The sequence below is a fragment of the Mirounga leonina genome, unplaced genomic scaffold (assembly GCF_011800145.1).
Source record: "Mirounga leonina isolate KUSES-001 unplaced genomic scaffold, KU_Mleo_1.0 Mir_115, whole genome shotgun sequence".
NCBI classification, from domain to species: domain Eukaryota; kingdom Metazoa; phylum Chordata; class Mammalia; order Carnivora; family Phocidae; genus Mirounga; species Mirounga leonina.
In genome coordinates, this window is record NW_023270268.1 from 100,632,792 (window position 1) to 100,648,759 (window position 15,968).

The 15,968-nt window shown below is 41.2% G+C and overlaps 1 protein-coding gene across 1 annotated transcript; it reads left to right on the forward strand.

The window, feature by feature from the left end:
• The first annotated feature begins 204 nt into the window (after positions 1-204).
• Positions 205-10,628, forward strand: DPPA2 (developmental pluripotency associated 2). Its single transcript, XM_034990907.1, has 7 exons — positions 205-237; positions 2,542-2,689; positions 4,486-4,649; positions 4,742-4,795; positions 5,739-6,000; positions 8,273-8,468; positions 10,523-10,628. Exons 1-7 carry the CDS (start codon positions 205-207, stop codon positions 10,626-10,628), a joined length of 963 nt encoding a protein of 320 aa, XP_034846798.1.
• Positions 10,629-15,968: the final 5,340 nt, after the last annotated feature.

Consider the following 15,968-nt stretch of genomic DNA (forward strand, 5'->3'; position numbering starts at 1 on the left):
CCGACGGCATTAATCACGCCGTCAGATAGTGTGGGAGGGGAAGAAGAGCAGGAAGGAAAACAGCTCTTCTGGGAAACAGGAAGTAGACAGAGACATTTGCTTATAAAAGGAGAAATCAGGTTGGACGCCCTCAGGTGAAAAAGAGTGAAGCGCAGATGTCGTAAGATTGCTACTAGCTTTGCCTTCCTCTGACTGTTCCTGGAAATGGCGCACTCCAGTTACGAGAACACTGAGCAGGTAAGTGTAGTTCCGACAGAACGAATTTTCCCCCCAGACTTACTTTTCGGACTTTCCGGAGCTTGCTTATGTTTCCTTCGTGCCCCCGATTTTAGTTTCTGGGTGTAAGAAATCTCCGGTCTTGGAGTCTCTCCTCTTTGCAAGTGGATTATTACTTTCATTGCACGATTGTGGCTTTGAGAAAATTCGGGTGAGAGTGAAAAAGACAGAGTAAAGAGTGCCCTTCCTAAGCCGAAGTAAGAGAGGGATTCTGTAGAAAGATGTAGCTGGGCAAGAGAAAAACGTGAAGAAGTGGAGAGCGACAATAAAAAGAAAGTGAGAAAAGGTAATGTGGGTAAGGTCAGAACGTGAGGTGACCAATTTGGTTTCTTTCCTCTGGGAGTGTGTCCTACTCCTAGACAGTAAGGATATGGTGGTGGGCGAGTCCCATCGCTGGCCTGAGCCCCCACGTATCTCTGGAGTGGAGTCGTGCTCCCCCGGTTCCTTTGTATGAATGTGTGCGGGAGTGCTTTGCAAGTTCGCAGGGGCGCCCGGCTCGCTCCCGCGGTGGAGCCTGTGAGCCTCGATTTGGGGGTTCTAAGTTCGAGCCCCACGCTGGGTGTAGAGATTACTTAAAAATCGAATCTTAAAAAAGAAGTTATGCATTTGCAGGATGAGAGTGTGAGCAATGGGAAGCCACTGAAGGGAGGGAAGTGGGAAGGGCGTGGCCCCATCAGATCCACTTGGCTGTTCTGAGCAGAAAGTACTGGCAATACTTGGAGTGGAGTGGAGTGGAATGGAGTTTATTTACCTTTGGATTTGGGAGGAAACTTTTTTTTTCTTTTTTAAGATTTTATTTATTTGACAGAGAGATAGCAGATAGTGAGATCAGGAACACAAGCAGGGGGAGTGGGAGAGGGAGAAGCAGGCTCCCCGCGGGGCAGGGAGCCCGATGTGAGGCTCGATCCCAGGACCCTGGGATCATGACCTGAGCCGAAGGCAGACGCTTAACGACTGAGCCACCCAGGCGCCCCTGGGAGGAAACTTTGAAGCATAGTATACTCCATGGCATGGTTCATTTAATTTTTGAGACTCAGTTACCTAATTTTTAAAATAGGAAAACTGATAAATTACTATAAATGTGCTCTGAAGATTAAATGACAGAAATACAGAAAGCACCTAGCACAGTGCATGTGTACTATACAAAACCAGTAAATGTTAGCTCCTTACTACCTATCCATTCTATTTTTCTTTCATTAGATCATTAAAAGAGTTCTGACTGCCCACTCGGTGCTGGGCACTTTTGAGTGTTGCTGTGATTGCAACAGAGTAAAATGTATATTCATTCCCCTCAGGTCATGGAGCTGAAATAAGGCCAGTATGGCTGGATCTCAGAATGCTCAGGGGTCTTGAGCTGAGTGACAGGCAGAGGTCAGACTCCAGAAATTTGTAGGTCACACAAGGGAGTTTTGTCTTTAACCTGAATAGCAATGATAAGCCATTGAAGTGTTTTTGTTTTTGTTTTTTTTAAAGCAGGAGAGCAGTCTTCAGAAAGAATGGTGTCAGAATGGAGTTTGGAATGCTAGGAAATTATTGCATCTACCAGTGAGAGTTGATGATAGCTGGAGTTGGGAATTATCGGGAATCATGATAGAAGGTGGGAAGGCAGGAACTCGTTCCGTACAGATTTAGCAGATAAAATGCAAGTATTTGTTTTAGCTGAGGGAGAGGAAGGCCTTGAGAGAGGTGGTTTCCCCAAACTTGAGACCTATCCTTTCATTTACATCCACCTGTAAATCTACTTTTGTCAATTTCCTCATTGTTTCTCTTACCATTTTTTATTTTTATTTTTGACAAGGTTTTATTTATTTATTTGAGAGAGAGAGAACACAAGCATGGGGAATGGCAGGCAGAGGGAGAAGGAGAAGCAATTTCTCCGATGAGCGGGGAGCCTGACGGAGGCTCAATCCCAGGACCCCAGAATCATGACCTGACTGAAGGCAGATGCATAACTGACTGAGCCACCCAGGCACCCCTCTTGCCATTTTTTTTTTAAATGTTAAATTATTAAAATGATCTCTATACCCAACATGGTGCTCGAACTTACAACCCCGAGATCAAGAGTCACACACCTCGTAGCCAGGCAACCCTGTTTCTCTTATCTAATAAATGGTCTGCTAATCAACATCAAATTCAAGGAATCACTGTGAGTCTTCTCTCCAGCCACCTACTGGTTTCTGAGTTTCTTATTAATTGTGCTTTGAAAGTAAGCAGTTAGTTTTATGGTATCAGATGAGAATCCTCAATTGACATTTCCTTTTCCAGAATTTCTCAGAGGAGGCATTAGAGGAAGAAAGTGTGATTCTCACATTGGTTCCAGTTAATGAGGAACCTAATGAAGAACCTCAAATGGAACCAAGTGTTTCTTCAACTTCAGAAGTCAGCCTGAAGATACCTGGGTCAAGCGATAAAGGTATGAGGAAGGATTGCTCAGTTTGCTGCTCCCCCAGCCCTGGGAAGCCCAGGAAAAAGATTTCTGTTTCTTATCCTTTGACTGTACAAATCTTAAATCTTAAATCTTAACTTGATTACCTGTGGTGAGAGAGTTCTCAAACTCCCACACTTCTCAATTGCTAGGCACCATGCCTTGCTTTTAAGACACACAAAATAGGCATGTGGTGTGCCTTGGACAGGGCATGGTTCTTATAGTCAGCTAGATAGGAATTCAAATTCCCAACCCAGGAAACTCAATCTTGTCTTCGTTTTGGTTAATACATACTTCACATATCTCTTGTAAAGACAAGTGATTTTTTCCAGCTTTGAAATATAATCAGCATTTAACCTTGTGTAATCTTAAGGTGTACAATGTGATGATTGATAAAAACACATTTATATTGCAAAATGATTACCAAAATAAGGCTAAGTAGCATATCCATCACCTCACACAGTTCCCTACTCCCATTCCATCCCATGGTGAGAACATTTAAAGATTTGCTCTCAGCAACTTTATTTTTTATTTTTTTGAGAGAGAGAGAGCGTGTGTTCGCATGCATGAGCAAGCACATGTGGAGGGTGGGGAGGGGCAGAGGGAGAGGGAGAGAGAAACTTTTTGTTTTTGTTTTTTAAGTTTTATTTATTTATCAGAGAGAGAGAAAGAACAAATGCACAAGCAGGGGGAGCGGCAGGTAGAGAGAGAAGCAGGGACCTGGCTGAGCAAGGAGCCTGATGTGGGACTTGATCTCAGGACACTGGGATCACGACCTGAGCCGAAGGCAGGTGCTTAACTGGCTGAACCACCAAGGCATCCTGAGAGAGAGAATCTTAAATAGGCTCCATGCTCAGCGCAGAGCCTGATGTGGGGCTCAATCTCACGACCCTGAGATCATGACCTGAGCCCGAAATCAAAAGGGTCAGATGCTTAACCGATTGAGCCATCCAGGTGCCCCTGCTCCAGCAACTTTAAAACACACCGCATAACAGTGTTAATAATAGTCACTACGATGTACATTAGATCCCCAGAACTTATTCATCATATAGCTGAAAACTTGGACCCCTTCATCAACATCCCCTCAGATTAGTATTTTGCTTGGTAAGTAATTACTGATCAAATATCTAACAGCTCTTACTGTCATGACCCTTTCAATCTGTTCTTAGTGCTTCACATAAAGGCATCAAATAAGTATTTTCAGAATGATTTTATTTTCTGGGCCATGAATGAGGACTTCAATGCAAAGTAAACAGTGATAGGTTACACCCAAGCGGTGAGGTGAGATGGGGTGCTGCCAAGGAAAATGAGGTAGGCTGATGGAATGCAGGATCATTGGTGGTTGGGTGGTTTCTTTGAGTTCTCTAAAGACAACTAGTGTTTCTGGTCCAAAATCTAGACATTTTGGAATAGCAATCCAATATAATGTTCTATCCAGGTTCTGGGATTGGGCTCCTTGCTCAGTGGGGAGTGTGCTTCTCCCTCTGCCTGTCGCTCTCCCTGCTTGTGCTCTCTCTCTTTCTCTGACAAATAAATAAAATCTTAAAAAAAAAAAAAGAATTTCAAAATGTAGGTTTGATTTCCAGATCTGCCATTTTAATGGAGATGTGATCTTGGGTAAGTCCTTTAATTACAGAATCTATTACTTGTAATAGAGGAAAAATAGTTGTGTGTGTGTGTGTGTGTGTGTGTAAATTGGGTTGTAAGAAATTAGCAAGAACTTTGTTAAATTGTCATCTTAAAAATACTAAATTATTACTACTTTGATTTCCTTCTTTTCTCAGTTTGTCATCCTCAAATAAATGAACAATTCAAGTTTTGCCCAAAACATAGTTGTGGTAGTACACCAATCCTTCCCTTGCCAACCAGTTTGCCTCCATTTAATAAAGTACGCTGGGACACTTTGCGGAGCTGGTGCCAACAATTGAATTTGAGTACCGATGGCCGGGTGAGTACACTGGTGGGAAACTCTGCAGCACACAGCAAGTGTGGAAAGCTTTGCCAATTTGTAATTTTCATTTCCCATCTTAATGTCCTCAGAAAATAGAGGTTTATCTGAGGCTCCAGAAACATGCTTACCCTGAAATAAACCAGGTGAGTAAGGAGTGTGATGACAGTGTAAAGGTGAGTTCTGACTGAATTGTTCTTTCTATCCCACCATCTCTATAGATGTTGTATCTCTAAGGCAAGATTTCTCAACCAGGGCAATTGACATTTTGGGTAAAGAAGATGTTGTAGATATAATACAAAGGAATATTACTCAGCCATAAAAAAGAATGAAATCTTTGCCATTTACGACAATATGGATGGACCTAAAGGGTATTAAGTCAAATAAGTCAGACAGAAAGACAAATAGCATATGATTTCACTTATATGTGGAATCTAAAAAACCAAACAAACAAAACAGAAGCAGACTCATAGAAACAGGGAAAGATCTGGAGGTTGCCTGACAGAAGAGGTGTGGGGGGCTGGACAAAATAAGGGATAGGAATTTAAAGTTACTAACGTCCAGTTATAAAGTACATAAGACATGGGGATGCAATGTACAGCATAGGGTATATAGTCAGTCATATTATAACAACTTTGTATGGTGACAGATGGTAGCTAGACTTACACAGTGATCACTTGGTAATGTATGTAAATGTTGACGCACTATGTTTTACACCTGAAACTAATATAATATTGTATGCGAACTACACTTCAATTGGAAAAAAAAAAAAGACTCTTGCCTTTTTGGGCCAAATAATTTGTTTTGGTTGGGGGTGGGGCTATCTGGTGCATTTTAGGCCTAAACATCCCTGACCTCTACCCACTACATCTCAGTGGCAATGCCTTCTGCTTCCCCCACTCCCCTGCCCCCAGTTTTAACAATCAAAAATTTCTCCAAGTTGCTCTAAGGAAACTAATAATCCTAAATATTTCCTACACTTACCACACATGGGTCAATGTATAAAAAATGATAAAATTGACACAAAACACAAAAGTCTTCAGGGGCAGTAGCACTTCGCTGAAAACTCACCATGAATCCCATTTGCAGAATATTCCTGAAACATCACCAGAAGCTAAATTGCAGTCATGTTCGAGGAAAGGCAAGATGTTGACCAAGAAAGCAAGGCTTTGGAAAAGTTGTAAGAAGAGTGAGAGAGAGGAAGGGATTAATACCGTCGAGGTGGTAACTTCAGCACAGGAAGGCATGTTGGCAGCATGGTCAAGAATTGCTGCAAGAGCCAGTCAATCCAAGTCTGTGAATTCACGTTCCATTCCTGCTTCTGTTGAGACCTTTCTGCTGCAAGCCTCTGGTAAGATCAGCCTTAAAAGGGGCACCTGGCTGGCTCAGTCCATAGAAGATACAAACTTTCGATCTCATGGATCATGAGTTCAAGCCCCCCCCATTGGGTGTGGAGCCTACTTTTTAAAAAATAGACTGACTACTAGTCCAGAGAAAGAAGGTTAAATTTTGTTAGTCCCATACTGAAAGGCAGTAAAAGGGAAAGAGTGAAAATATCATAGATTGGATATTAGATTTACTTAGGAATTATCTTTTCATTGACAGGTAGTCAAGTTTTGTGTGGACCAATGTCTGAGCTAGGTGATTGAGTGGTGACCCTTTCTCATCATAAGCAGAAGTTCAAGGTGGGAAGAAAGCATAATCTGATAATGTGGTCAGCCACAATGTGAGGCCTTCCCCTTTCTCTCCCTTCGAAGGCCATCGTAACACAGTGAACAAGCACGCGAGTGTTAAAGCTGAACAGCTTTGGTTCAGATCCTTATTTCCTAGTCCAATTAGATTGTTCCTTAGGCTTTTAAATTTTTTTAAAGATTTTATTTATTTGAGAGAGCCTAGGTGCCTGGCATTGGCAGGTTACTTAGTGTAAGCCCTGGTATCCTGATGTACAAAGTGCTGATTGCAACTATTCTGCATCACAGAATAATTTTGAGCCTTGCAAGATACCACTTGGCACATTAAAAGTAGGCCCATTTGGGGCCCTTTTCCTCTTAAGGGATCTTGAGAGGAACTTAGGCCCACTTTTGGCCAACTCCCACTCCCGTGTGTCATAGTTCTGTTTTCATGTCTAGCACAACCCATCTCAGGCCAGCACAAAGTCCTCTTCCTTCTTTTTGGCTTGAATTCTTTTCCTCTCTCCACCCCATTACCAGAAGTGTTCAGGGTTTTTGTTATATGCAGGGCTGATGTTCCCTCACAAGAAATCCAGCCAAAAGGAAGAAAGGGAGCTGAAATTGGCCTCCTGTCTGCACCCCACGCTGCACTCCCTTCGGTGAGGAGGAGCGGGCACTTTTTGCTGAATCGCACAAGCATTGTGCAGCCCCGGAGCCGTCTCTGGAGGACTGCTTTCCCGAAGAGGACACCGCTTTCCGATTTTCATTAATGTGCCGTATGAGCTAGTAACATCTCACACACGCTAACTCAGCCTTTTAGTTCCTCTTCATTCAGCAGTTATTAAGCACCTACTGCGATCCAGGAGTGTGCCTGGCCTCCGGATATACTCTGCGGAACACACGTGGTGTCTAGTCTTGGCTCACAGTCTGGAGAGATTTTACAGACATTTAAGCCCCCAGTGACTGCTCCTTTCTCTCAATTGCATACAGTTGATACCTGTAGGACTTTGTTTCCTCTCAAATTTCCCATCTTCCCAATTAGATTGTTCCTTAGGCTTTTAATTTTTTTTTTAAAGATTTTATTTATTTGAGAGAGCAAGCGAGAGTGTGCTGCACGCACACAAGCTCAAGAGCCCGGGGAGGGGGGGTGTAGAGGGAGAGAGAAGCGGACTGCCCACTGCGCAGATGCAGGGCTCCATCCCAGGACCCTGAGATCATGACCTGAGCTGAAGGCAGAGGCTTAACCGACTGAGTCACCCAGACGCCCTATTCCTTAGATTTCTAAACAAAGATCCTTTAGCCTGTTTTGTGTAGCTGAGGCAGTGTAACGTAATGGCTGGGTAAATGGGCTGTCAATCAGAATATCTGGATCCATGTCTTGGTTCTGGGAAAATTATGATATTTAACACGATAAACTACAGTTGCTGTACCTGCAAATAAAAGTAAAGAGAAGGTAAATACTAATAATGCTCTTAAGAATAAATGTATTCAGAGGCGCCTGGGTGGCTCAGTCGGTGAAGCGTCTGCCTTCGGCTGGGGTCATGATCTCAGGGTTCTGGGATCGAGTCCCGCATTGGGCTCCCTGTTCAGCGGGGAGCCTGCTTCTCCCTCCGCCTCTGCCGCTCCCCCTGCTTGTGCTCTCTCTCTCTCTCTTTCTCTCTCTCAAATAAATAAAATCTTAAAAAAAAGAATAAATATATTCATACATGTAAACCACATAGCAAAATCTTGGACACAGAGCAACCATTCCAAAAAGTTAATTGTTAGCCCTTGTGCTATATAATTTGTGAAGTCAGATTATAGTATCTTCAGTGTACATTTTTCTTACTTTTCATTCAGTTGATTCATGAATAGAACATAAGAGCAAAACCAAGAGTGACTTGCCGAGAGGTTGAATTAGGGCGCCATTACTTGATTTTTGCTGTTTATATTTGCTTCTCTTCCCCTCCTCAGGTGTCCGGTGGTGTGTGGTCCATGGCAGACCTCTCTTGGCAGACACACAAGGCTGGGTTCGCCTGCAGTTTCATGCAGGTCAGGCCTGGGTGCCTGACACCCCCAAGAGGATGATCTCTCTCTTCCTGTTACCTGCCTGCACGTTCCCATCCCCAGGCCTAGAAGACAATATGTTATGCCCTGAATGTGCTAAGAGGTAACCCTTAAGTATTTTTCTAAGTATGGTATACTTAGAGATGTCTGGATAGGTTTCTGAATAATTTAGTAGGAGAAGGCGGAGGGCAATAAGCTGTTTGCTTAATTTGCCGTATAGTTCAGGCAAAAATAGGAAACAAAAAACAGTAGTGGATTAGAACTCGGATAGATGTGGCTTCGTCTTAGAAACCCTAACAAAGTGTTCAAGTTAGAACCTTAACTGCCTCCATTTTAGAGACATGTTTTAAGGGAAAAAAAAAAGACTTGGAGTTCACATGTCGGATTCTTTACTAGGGATATACAAATTAGTAAGACAAAGTCCATGTAGCTCTCTGGAATGAAAAGGAGTAAGAGATGCTATGAAAATGTAGGGGTAGTTCTTATGTTGGAGTAGCTTAGGGAAACTTCCCAAGGGATTACATGTACTGAAGAAGAGTTTACCATTTGGGAAGTAATAATTAAGTTGGTCTAAATAGTGGAAACAGCCCATACAAATACATGGAAGTGAAAGAATATGACGTATCTAGAAATTGCAAACAGGTCAGTATGTTTGAAGCTTATACTGACTAATAAGTGGGAAAGGGAGGAGCAGACCACTGCAAGTTTGTTTTTGTTTCCCCAAATTTTATATCTATATAAAAGGTCTCATATTATCCTCTTAATTCCTTAGTCACTTTTGGGACATGGACTCCTTTGAGAATATGATAACCATATACTCACCATCCAGGGGAATACACAATGAGCATACACATAAGCCCTGCTTTAGATTTTATGTAGACCATAGCACTCCTAATGTTTGAGTACAAAATTCAGCTTTTGACAGTGGAATTGGGTGGAGGTGATATGAAATGAGAGTGGAGGAAAACTAAGGCTTTTTTAAGGAAGTGGATTGAAATCTTGGAACAGAAACTCAATTTGAAGGTAAGAGATTACTATAATAATTCTGGAAAGATAATCTATGAGCTTGGCAAAGAATTTAAAGAGGAATGGAACAAATTTAAGAGATGTAGGAGTACAAGGAATAGTTGTTATCTTATTAGATGGAGAGGCAGCAGTCCGGTTCAGGGGCCAGGAATGTGATACATGGGACATGCTGGCCAGGGGTCTAGAGTTCTGGGAGAAGTGTAGGCTAGAGAGAAGCACATTCGGGAGTCTTTACCGTCTAAATTGTGCATAGGCGGATGTAGAGGAAAGAACCCAAAAGAGAATCAGCATATCAATGGCAGGTGAGTAATGGGGACTAAAAAAGTACAGGTGGAGGCTGAAAGATTAGCGGAAAAAGAAAGCAGTAGGCACAGAGTTTCAGAAGGAGATGGTTGGCTGTGAGGTGGCCAGGTAAGACTATGGCTAATGACGTGCTGTTGGGAATGTCAGTTTAGGACACCATTGGTGGTGGCCTTTTTGAGGATATGTTGAGAGGGGCAGTGGAAACAAAATAGGGTAGGGGTGCCTGGGTGGCTCAGTCGTTAAGCGTCTGCCTTCGGCTCAGGTCATGAACCCAGGGTCCTGGGATCGAGTCCCATGTTGGGCTCCCTGCTCAGAGGGAAGCCTGCTTCTCCCTCTCCCACTCCCCCTGCTTGTGTTCCCTCTCTTGCTGTGTCTCTCTCTGTCAAAAAAATAAATAAAATCTTAAAAAAAAAAAAAAAAAAAGAAAAGAAAAGGGAAAGTGTAAATATAAAGGAAGTGGAACTGGGGTGCCTGGCTGCCTCAGTCAGTAGAGCGTGCTACTCTTGATCTCGGGGGTCATGAGTTTGAGCCCCAAGTTGGGTGTGTAGAGATTACTTACAAATAAACAAATGTTAAAAATAAAAAAAAAAAATAAGTAAAGAAAGTGTATGGTATTGTAGTATGTAGAATATGAGCCCTGATATTAAGTGGACAGTCCTGTTCCTTCCTTCACCACAGAAAATCTTTTTACCCACCATTCTTAGGGATGGGGCAAACTACTAAGGAACTCCAGAAGTGGATTCCTTATTTATTGCGGTGGGTATGGAATGGTCTATCTTACTCTAAGAATTTTTCAAAATTCTTCTCTAATCCTAAATTTCTTTATAGAAATAAGAAGATGATGAAAAGACTAATTGCACTGGGGAAGGAAAAGCGACCTCGTTTGAAGAGACCAACATTCCCTTTGGATGGGCCATATGTTAATAAGGAATAAATGGTGGAGAGCCCACAGCTACCATTGACTTGCATCCCAGTGATTGATTGCTGTGCTCTGTCCTAGCCAGCCTCAGTGTTGCTTGATACCTTGAGTACAGATGTGAATGTCTGGATTTTGTACTGGACGTTTGCCAAGAAATTACTACTAGTCCTGCTTCAAGTATTTGGTTCTATAGATTATAATTTAGTTCTGCTTTAATTAATAGATTTTTATAAGTTTTAGGTTTTCAGAAAAATTGAGCAGAAAGTACTACTGAGTTCTGAAATACTGCTCCAGCCCCTTCCCCTACTGTCAACAGCCTGCACCAGAGTGGTACAGTTGTCAAACCTACATTGACTTACCGTTACCACCCAAAGCCCATAGTTTACAACAGGGTTCACTTTGTGTGTTGTATAGTCTGTGGGCCTTGACAAGTATATAATGGCCACCCACGTCCACCATTACAGTGTCATCAAAATAGCTTCCCTGCTCTAAAATTTTCATGTTCCATCTATTCAACACTCTCTTCCCTCCAACTCCTGACCACTCTGCAGCTTTGCCTTTTCGAGAATGTCATACGTTTGGAATCATACGGTAGCCTTTTCAAATTGAGTAATTTCACAACAATATGCATTTAAGATTCCGCCTTTTCAAGGCTTAATATCCCACTTCTTAGCGCTAAATAGCCCATTGCCTGCATGTTCCTCAGTTTGTTTATTCATTCACATCCAACTTTTAGCAGTTACGAATAAAGCTGCTATAAACATTTGTGTGCAGGTTGTTTGGGCATATGTTTTCAGCTTAGTTAGGTAAATACCAAGGAGCATGATTGCTGCATCATGGGGTTAAAGTATGTTTAGTTTTATAAGAAACTGCCAAACTGGCTGGTACCGTTTTGCATTCCCACCAGCAGTGATTGAGGGTTCTTGTTTCTCCACATCCTTATCAGCATTTGGTGGTGTCAGTGCTTTGGATCTTGGCCATCCTAATGGGTGTGAGAAGTATCTCATTATTTTAATTTGCAATTCCCCAATGACCTGAAATATGCAGTATCATTTCATATGATCATTTGTTATCTGTATGTCTTTGGTGAGGTATCTATTCAGGTTTTTTGCCCATTTTTTCATCTGGCTCACTTATTGTTGGGTTCTTTTATATTCTGAGTGATAGTCTTTTACTGGGTAAGTCTTGAAGATATTTTTCCTAGTCTGTCTTGTCTTATTCTCTTGTTTAATTTTTATATTTAGATCATTGATGTTGATATAAATGGCTTAAGATCTGTGTTTTCATTGCCCTTTTTTATGTGTTATAAGTTGGGGGGTTTTTTTGACGATTTTATTTATTTATTTGAGAGAGAGCATGGGGGGGGGCGTCAGAGGGAGAAGCAGACTCCCCGCCAAGCAGGGAGCCGAATGTGGGACTTGAGCCCAGGACTTCAGGATCATGACTTGAGCCGAAGGCAATGCTTAACCAACTGAGCCACCCAGGTGCCCATGTTATAAGTTTTTTTTTTTTTTTTTAAGATTTTATTTCTTTATTTGAGAGAGAGAGAATGAGAGAGAGCACATGAGAGGGGGGACGGTCAGAGGGAGAAGCAGACTCCCTGCCGAGCAGGGAGCCCGATGCGGGACTCGATCCAGGGACTCCAGGATCATGACCTGAGCCGAAGGCAGACACAAATGAGCCACCCAGGCGCCCCCCATGTTATAAGTTTTTAATGATCAATCAGCTCGTAAGGCTATATTGCTACTATTGCAATCCTTTTAAAAATTGAAGTATAATTGACAAAATACTGTATTAGTTTCAGGTGTACAACATAATGATTTGACATTTACATACATTACAAAATGCTCACTAGGATAAGTGTAGTTACCATTTGTCACCATACAGAGTTATTTTAATATTACTGATTATATTCCCTATGCTGTACTTGTTATTCTCATGACTTATTTTTTTTTTTTTTATAACTGCAAGTTTGTATTTCTTAATCCCCTCAAATCTTTTTATTTTGCCCATCTTCCCACCCCCTCCCCTCTGGCAACCACCAGTTTTTTCTTTGAGTCTGTTTATTTTGTTTTCTTTTTTCTTTTTTTTTTTTGGATTCTATATATAAGTGAAATTATATGGTATTTGTCCTTCCCTGATTTATTTCACTTAGCATAGTACCGTCTAGGTCCATACATCTTGCAAATGGCAAGGTATTTTTTATGCCTGAGTAGTATTCCGTTGTATATATATATACACACAACGTATTTATCCATTCACCTGTCAATGGACACTTGGGCTGCTTCCATATCTTGGCTGTTGTACAATGAACATAAGGGTGCATATATCTTTTTGAATTACTGTTTCCATTTTCTTTGGGTAAGTACCCAGAAGTGGAATTGCCGGATCATATGGTAGTTCTATTTTTAGTTTTTTGTGGAACCTTCCTATGATTTTCCATGCCAGCTGCAACAATTTACATTCCTAGCAACAGTACACACCTATTAGAATAGCTAGAATTCAAAGCACTATATAATCCAATATACCCTCAACAAAATATAAGCTGAATTCAATAGCATATTAAAAGGATTATATACTACTAACAAGTGGGATTTATACCTGCAATATAAGGGTGGTTTGACTTAAGAAAATCAATGTAATATGCCTATTAATAAAATGAAGAAGAAAAATACCTCGATGAAAAGGGCATTTATCAAAAGTCAAAACCCCTTTATAATGAAAACATTAAGTAAGCAAGGAATAGAAGGGAACTTCCTCAACATAATAGGGGCCATATAGGAAAAGTCCACAACTAATATACTCCATGGTAAAAGGCTAAAAGTTTTTCTCCTAAAGTTAGGAACAGAACGAGAATGCCTGTTTTCACCACTTCGATTCAATATAGTACTGGAATTAATAGCCAGAGAAATTAGACAAGAGAAAAAAAGTCATCTAAATAAGTAACTTTAGAATAAAGTCATCTACATTGGAAAGGCAGAAGTAAAACTACACACAGATGACATACTACATATAAAAAAGTCATCCCTCAAAAAATTGTTAAAGCTAATTAACAAATACAGCAAATTTTCAGAATATAAAAATCATCACAAAATACAGTTGTATTTTTTTTAAGGTTTTATTTGTATTATATATAGAGAGAGCAGGAGCAGAGGGAGAGGAAGAGAATTCCAAGCAGACTGCACAGAGCACAGAGCCCCAGGTGGGGCTAAATCCCAGGACCCTGAGATCATGACCTGAGCTGAAATCGAGCCAGATGCCTAAACCGACTGAGCCACCCAGGTGCCCCAGTATCAGTTGTATTCTTATATACTAGCAGTGATGATCTGAAAAGGATATTAAAGTGATTCCATTTACAATAGCATCAAAAACAGTATAAGGGATAAACTTGAGGTACAGGACGTGTACCCTGAAGACTACAAAACGTTGCTGGAACTACTTTTCCCTTAGTTCATTAGTGTAGTAAAATACACTGACCTATTTCAAATATAAGAACACACTTGTACTTTTTATATTGCTAGCTTATAATGATGTATTTTATTATTACATTTTATCTTTGAAAAATTTTGTTCCAAAGAAAAGTTGAAAGAATAGAAAGAATTCTGGGGCGCCTGGGTGGCTCAGGTCATGATCCCAGGGTCCTGGGATCGAGCCCCGCATAAGGTTCCCTGCTCTGCGAGGAGCCTGCATCGCCCTCTCCCTCTGCTACTCCCCTGCTTGTGCTCTTTCTCTCTCCCTCTCTCTCTGTCAAATAAATAAATAAAATCTTTTTAAAAAAAAAAGAATAGGAAGAACTCACTATTTGTTAATATTTTTGCCACATTTGATGAAACTTCTTCCATTTGTTTTTGACTGATTACCCTGCCAGATAAAGTAAGCACACACATTCTTTGCCTCTCAGTACTTCAGCATGTACCTTCTAAAAAGAACATTCTTTTACACAATCACAGTATCATTATCAAACCTAAGAAACAGTCATTGCATAACATATAATATCTAGTTCATACTCAAATATGCTTAATTGTCCCAAAAATACTTTTTGTACTTTTCTTTCAAAACTCCAGGATTCAATAGTGTTTCAGACATTCTATTTGATTGTAATACCTTTTTTATTTCCTTTTAATCAAGAAAGATCTCTTTTTTTTTATTCTTATGTTAATCCCCATACATTACATCATTAGTTCTAGATGAAGTGTTCCATGATTCATTGTTTGTGCATAACACCCAGTGCTCCATGCAGAACGTGCCCTCCTCAATACCCACCACCAGGCCAACCCATCCTCCCACCCCCCTCCCCTCTAGAACCCTCAGTTTGTTTTTCAGAGTCCATCATCTCTCATGGTTCGTCCACCCCTCCGATTTCCCCCGCTTCATTCTTTCCCTCCCGCTACCTTCTTCTTCTTCTTTTTTTTTTTTCTTAACATATATTGCATTATTTGTTTCAGAGGTACAGATCTGAGATTCAACAGTCTTGCACAATTCACAGCGCTTACCAGAGCACATACCCTCCCCAGTGTCTATCACCCAGTCACCCCATCCCTCCCACCCCACCCCCCACTCCAACAACACTCAGTTTGTTTCCTGCGATTAAGAATTTCTCATATCAGTGAGATCATATGATACATGTCTAAGAAAGATCTCTCTTTTTAATGATACTAACTTTTTGAAGAGAAAGGGTCAGTTTTCCTGTACAATATAGCACATTCTGGATTGTTTCCTCATGGTGTTCTTTAACTAATTCTCAGCATTTCCTATAAACTCAAAATTAAAGCCAGAGGCTTAATTAGATTCAGATAAAAAACTTTTGGCAGGAATACTTTATGCATAAGATTGAGGACTTCATACTGCATTGCATGAGAAGGTACATAATTCAGATTATCTCATCATTATATTAAAAATGTTATCCCCTTATTAAAGTGATGACCTCTAGATTTCTCTAAGGTCTACCAGCAGTTTTCACTTTGGAATGTGTAACTATTTTGTAGGGTGATACCTTGACACAATGTGACTATCTCGCCCCTTCTTGGCAACTTCACCCAGTGAATTTTAGCATCCAGTTGTCATCCCTGGCCCTTTCCCTGCCTCTGTGCTGACCTGGGTTCTTGAGTTAAGCTAAGAAAGAATTCAGAGCCAGCCCCCCAAGTAATTAAGAATTTAATAGCAGTTAAAGGGAAAGTACACTCTCAAGATGGGAGAGCGGGCTGGCCCAGAGGTGGCAACTGCACCAGGGTTGAGGGTGCCTTTTCTTTTTATGTTTGCATAGGTTATGGGTCATAAGTAGAGCAGTCTCTGACTGAGGTTGCTTCTAATCATCTAAGGGACTCCTCCTACCGGTGGGGAGGGGGAGTTTTTTGG

Bases quoted from the DNA above. Each gene is read 5' to 3' on its own strand.
- DPPA2 (XM_034990907.1), top strand. From the start codon at position 205: ATGGCGCACTCCAGTTACGAGAACACTGAGCAG. The intron at 4,796-5,738 runs GTGAGTAAGGAG...TCCCATTTGCAG, and splicing joins CTTACCCTGAAATAAACCAG to AATATTCCTGAAACATCACC. The intron at 8,469-10,522 runs GTAACCCTTAAG...ATTTCTTTATAG, and splicing joins TGCCCTGAATGTGCTAAGAG to AAATAAGAAGATGATGAAAA.